General features: G+C 34.0%; 1 protein-coding gene across 1 annotated transcript in view; it reads right to left on the bottom strand.

Annotated features, from left to right (window-relative positions):
• Positions 1-2775: 2775 nt before the first annotated feature.
• The window catches only part of ATG4C (autophagy related 4C cysteine peptidase), an 84186-nt gene continuing 80492 nt past the window's right edge, over positions 2776-6469 (bottom strand). The window contains exon 10 of the mRNA XM_007959126.2: positions 2776-2940. Coding sequence (XP_007957317.1) covers positions 2776-2940 — 165 coding nt within the window. The remainder of the gene's footprint in view (positions 2941-6469) is intronic.

Here is a 6469-nt window from a genome sequence, read left to right as displayed (position 1 = left end):
TGAAGGGTCAATGAAAAAGGGGAAGGCCCCTCAACAAGATGGATTGACACAGTGGCTGCCAATGATGGGTTCCGGTGTAGCAAATACTGTGAGGCTGGCACAGGACTGGGCAGTTTCATTCTGTTGTACACAGGGTCATGATGAGTTGGAGCCAACTCAATGGCACCTGATAACAATAACAACAATAGCCTCTGGAACTGTGAGAAAATAAATTTGTTTGATGATGACATCTACCTGTGATATATCTGTTATAGTAGCATTCAATAACTAACTAATATTTATGATATAAAGGCTCTTTCTAATTCACTCATTCAGCAAATGATGACTCTCAAGGTTGCCTGCAGGTTAAGAAAATGGGATGCAGCGTCCAATCTTATGAAGAGGCAAGAAATCTTCATGATCCAAAATCTTAAAAGAATTTCAATTCATTTCTTAAATGCTAACGGTAAAATCCAGTATCTTAATATTCATGGTGTCCAAATGGAGGATCCTCTTATCACAATTCTAGAAGAATACCAATCTTAGAATCTGTCCTTTTGATTTTCCTTTATTCTGGGCTGAAAAAGAACATTCATAAGCTTTACTGAAGAAGCTTATCCACTGTCAGAACACCTATGTTCAGAACAAACTCTGAAACCAGAATACACAGTGCCTGTATTCCAAATCTGTTGATGCAGTTTTGCTACTGCCTTCCAAATAGCAGACAAGCACAACTTTTGGCTAGTCCTCTGCTAACAATGAATTAGCAGGCAAGATAAATCCATCAGTCCATCTCTCAATTTTCATTAATTCATAATTATTGAATATCTTTTATATGTATATTATTTATACTAATTTCTACATTTCCAGTTATGGTGACTGCATTGTAAAATTTGTTTCTAAAATATTTTAAGTATTTTCAATATAATTTAAAGAAGTTTTTGCCCCATCACCTCAACACTGTCATCTTTCCAAAATCCTCCTTAAAGTAATCACTAACTATGCTGAGAAAACAACAGACTCCTATCCTGTAACTCTAACCTTTTTTATAGTTCTTGTGAGAACACTTTCAATCAGTTCTGATCCATATGAAGGTATGCGTGCTCTTGTTCAGTATAGGATCCTGAGAATACTGCAGTGTGTAGGAACCAACTGTACTCACTTAGATGAAAGGACTCACTGCAGCCTAGAATATTTGCCCTGCCACTGGCTTCTTGTTCCTACACTGCTTGACATTAGCAAGTAACACATAACACACATAAGCCAGATTTGCCTAATAAGTGGCCTTGACTTATAAACACCACTACACTGATTTATATTAACAGCAAAAATCACAGAGAGGAGCATCTACTGATGTCTTTCTTGGTACTTCAGATTTTTAATCTAGGAAAATTAGCACTGGACTTAATTTGTCCAGGTTTTATCAAGAGTAAAGGAAAATTTTAGATTTCAGATGATTTACTTCACTTCAGTAAACTATCCACACTGAGAAATGTCAAACTTGATTTCTCTCATCAGGCATACTAAAACAATCTACCCACCCTTTGTTTCGGTTTTGCATGAAATGCTAAACCTAACAAATAACCTTTCCAATAGAAGAGATCAATGACTCTAGACAATACACAATTTTATGTCTTTATGTCACCTTTCCACAATGAAACATGGAAACTCCATAAAGAAAGCTAATATTTTGCTTTCTGAGCAATATTATTTGCTTTCATTATAAACAGAATTCATTTGAGGCAATAATTTTTCAAATGAAAGGATTAAGAGAATCCCAACATTAAAATCAAAACAGGCATTTTGTGTTCTTACATCTTTATTAAAGCATTTATTTTATAATCCTGGCTCAATAAAAACTCTGGTACTTTGATATCACAAATTGTCTTTAAGTAACACATAACACACATAAGCCAGATTTGCCTAATAAGTGGCCTTGACTTATAAACACCACTACACTGATTTATATTAACAGCAAAAATCACAGAGAGGAGCATCTACTGATGTCTTTCTTGGTACTTCAGATTTTTAAACTGCATTAAGCAGCAGAGTTTCCATAAAACTGCATTTTTGAGATAGGAAACAAACATTCCTCCTATCTTCTGTTTTTTATCTGATTGAACTGGATACAGTTATTATTAATAATTTAACCTTTAAATTTGTGGGGAAAACCAATACTTGATATTCATGACTCATGTGAAGGTTCAACAGCAAGCATAATGAGCAGCCATTATAAATAAAATCATATTGCTAAATATTACCTTAGCTCACAATTCTGCTTATATAATTGTATGAGTATCACAGCTAAAAGTTACTCTTTAATATATCAAAATACATCCAAAATCATCCTTTCATTTCATTAACAATCATAGCAGGAAGCAAGGCGGCATCAAAGATTCATTCTCTGGTCTTCTTGTCATTACTAGAAGCTGATGGAAAGTATGTGGTGATACCCATCTTTGGGCCTTTATCACAAAACCTCCAAGAGATTAGTGGCTTTAGGCAGAAGAACTGGAAGACAGGAAGGCTTGCAGTTAAGGTATAGTTACCATTAGCAGATCTTTGGAAAACAGGAATGCAACCAGAATCACTCAGTATTCATTAGAAACCAAGATTCATTAGATCTCTTCTCTGACAGAAAAATATCTTTAAAAACTTATATATTTTTTCCTTGGAATAACATAAAAAATTAAGATATTTGTGAAAATAAACCATTTTCAAATACATTTGTTTCTTTCTCTTCATTTTTCTCCCTTTCATAGGAGTTCTTCTCATCAAGCACCAATGTGTTCATTATTAAAGCAAAACAAACTCTTCTGTGCTAAATCTTTTTAATCTTTTCTTTTCATCCTCTGAGAAAAGGTCTTCTTCATTGGTTGTAGATGTAAAATCATAGTCTGTGGAATGACCATTTACAAAAGTAAATAATGGATATTTCTCCTTAGAAGAAACTTTCAGTATCTGTAATAGAAATAAAAAAGAATCTTTTATTGGCTGGAATAGCGCAATAAAACTACATGGTATGTGTAGAATTTGTTGAAATTGGGTATCCTTTTGCTGTGTATATTTTAACAATCAGTCAAATCTATTGTTTCAGCCCTGAACCTCTCCTATTAGATTCTCTCTTGCTCCCACCCATCCAGTGCTACTGCTTTAACTATTCTGGCTAAAAGACAAAAGTTGATCACCATTGTATAGTTTATATATACTTCTCTCACTAGTATTAGGCCATTAAGAATTATGTGCTCATTCTCATATCACTCTGAACTCTCTTCCTTCTCTCCCTACAACCACCACCCAAAGTAAATCTTCTGGTCATATTCACTTGAGAACATACTAAAAAGGTATGTTTTCTCTTCTTCTGGTAGACAATGGAACAAAATGGTATCATTGCCTATGATAAAATCCATTGTCTACCAGAAGAGGAAGCTGTGGTAGCATAGTGCCTAAGGCATCTGACTGCTAACCAGAAGGCTGGCAGTTCAAACCCATCAGCCACTCCTCGGAAGGAAGATGGAGCAATCTACTTCCGTAGTGATATGGCCTCAGAAACCCAAGGAGGGGTCACTATGAGTCGGGTCCAACTTGACGGCACAGAACAACAACAATGTCACTTATAAAAGCCCAGTATCTAATGGGCAGGTATTTACCCTGTATCATTTTCTGATCAACCTAGAAGAGTTAACATTATCATCTCATCACCTCCTCTTTCAAGATCAAGAAAGAAGTCATTTCGTTTTATTAGTGTAGGACTGTTGCCCATCAATGTAAGATTAAAATGTGTGCCTCAGAGAAAGGAATTCTCTACCCTTTAATTATAAAATACACTTATTTTTGCAAACGTGCTTGCAATTCAAGGCCTCCTGATGCATAACATTCATTGATTTCAGGTTCTTACAGTTATCATTTTTCTAACTTTCCTGAGTATATTAAAGTATTTTTAAGGCCTATTAAATCATAAATATGTTAAAGGATGGAGGAGCTGAGCAATAAAGTACATGGTAACCTACCAACACATAAACATGGCAGGGAAGAGATAATTTTAGGACAAATAAAAATGGAAATGCCAAAGGAGATTTTAGAAATTATCTAGTCCTTATTTTATAAATGGGAAAATTATTACTCAAAAAATTTAACTGACTTTCCTAAAATTACACAACAACCAAAAAGTAGATTAATAATAAATTATTAGAATACTAGACCTCAGTGTCTTTCAAACATTCTTCATAGTTCTGAGTACCGTATAATTATTCATGCTTTTTTTTTAAGATTAACCATTCATTTGACAATATTTTTCTGAAAATTTTTATCAAAAACTGAAAACTTCCTTTTTTGTTTTAGTATCACCAGAAAGGCTATATTGTCAAAACTTTAAATTCTTTCCATAATAAAAAAAAATAAAATGTACATGAAAATATGCCAAACTAGGTTATCTATGTGATGGGATATCACCAATTGAGATTACACCGAATTAAAAATAAATTAAAATATTTTTAATTTAATATCTTGGGGAAACGTGTATTACACAATTAAGAAATGCTAAAAGAATAAAGCAGGATATTAAGCTATCTGTAACATTTAATCACAATTACATTAAAAACTGAAATATGTATTTTCAAAAGAGTAAAAGAAAACACAACATATTATTAATAGGTATCTTTCAATGAAACTGATTTTTTCTTCTTGCTTTATATATATTTTATATATATATATATTTGTATTTTTCAAACTTTCTAACAGGTATTTCTTCTATAACTAGAAGACCAGCATTGTTTTTAAAAAGATACATAAGATAACTCAGAGTTGCTTTTAAGAGACTTCAGTGGTTTGGTCAACAAGAACTTTGGAATAGACAAGTCTAAATTTTGTATCTGTTACAAGATGGCTAAAGAGGCTCTGAAGAAGCTTTATTATCTAAAAGGCAAATAATATAATTTCTTTTCAGAAGGTCAAATATTTTATCACACTCTTCCTAGGTACAGGCTTGACAGGTTTCAGAATTTACAAAGGAAAATGCTGGAGGACAGAAGTTAAGCATTTATTCCATCATAAAGCTAGTTGCAGGTAAGAGCAGAAATAGAACCAGAAGATGACCTCTTCTCTCCAGGCCAAAACCTTTTCCACCAGTCTCTGCCACAACATAAGTAAAATTATACTCACTGTAGAACAGTCTGTACCTGTGCAGTTGGTATTCACTACAGTGGAGCTATACCTTCTAAAGGGGATAGGGTCTAAAGTCAGCCCATAATGAGAAATTCAAATATAATCAAAATCAATAAAGTCAACTTTACCTTTGAAAAGCCCTTAAACTGCTCAAACAGCATTATACATAATCTTGTGCATACAACCTTGTTCATGTATAAATGAATAATATATGTTATAATGTATAGTATATAATAAAAAAATACAGATGGAAAAATATTTTCCTTTTTTTTTTTATTACAAGAGCTCATGTAGTTGAATTCAGGTAAGTGAAATGTGCACCTACTATAATAACTCCACTCTACATCCTCACTACCCTATCTGAATCCTGTGTCTCAGTTATCTAGTGCTGCTATATCAAAACACCACAAGTGAGTGGTTTTAACAAAGAAATTCATTTTCTCACAGTTTAGAAGGCTAAGGTCCGAATGCAAGGCCCTGGGCTCTGTCCCCTCTAGGGGACAATTCTTGTCTCAGCTTCTCTGGTGTTCCTTGGCAAGCTTTATGTGGCATGTACTTCCCCTCCGTTCATGCTTCCTTCTCTGCACCTCCTCTGCTCTTTTTATATCTTAAAGGTGACTAGACTAAGACATAACTTACACTGCTATGGACTCATTAACATAACAAAGAAACGCCTATTCCCAAATACAATGACACCCCCAAATTTAAGGGGATTTACAACACATATTTTTGGGAGACACTGTTCAATCCATAACACCCTGTAACGCATTTTTATCACTATTACTATATTGAAAGTACTTTCTCCTCTAATCTTCAACTAAAAAGGCCCTTTATTATTTCCAATTCTGTTGATATTTCCATGGCAGTCACTGCTAAAGCATTCCTTTCCTAAAATTCCTACTTCCCTTGATTTGCAATATTTTGCTTTCCTGGTTCTCCTATTTACTGAACTATTTCTTCCCTGTCTTGTTCATCACGTAGTCTCACATCCCAAAATGGAGACATAATAAATCAATTATTGGTCCTTTATAATCTCTCTATATTAACTCCTTTTATAAGCTTTCCCTTAAAAAAATATTATCTACTCTCAGTTTAAACCATCTCTCTCCTAGGGATTCCAAACTTCTAACTTAAAAGTAATAATGACAATGATACACTTATATGTTGTTGTTTGTTGTGTTGTTATGTGCCATCGAGTTGGACTATGGAAGTAGATTGCCCCATCTTCCTTCCGAGGAGTAGCTGGTAGGTTTGAACTGCCAGCCTTCTGGTTAGCAGTCAAGTGCCTTAGGCACTATGCTACCAGAGCTCCCGATACACTTATATA

This window comes from Orycteropus afer, unplaced genomic scaffold, assembly GCF_000298275.1.
Source record: "Orycteropus afer afer isolate SDZICR_OR568_19922 unplaced genomic scaffold, OryAfe1.0 scaffold00016, whole genome shotgun sequence".
Taxonomy (NCBI): Eukaryota; Metazoa; Chordata; class Mammalia; order Tubulidentata; family Orycteropodidae; genus Orycteropus; species Orycteropus afer.
This window is presented reverse-complemented; position numbering and strand designations above follow the sequence as displayed.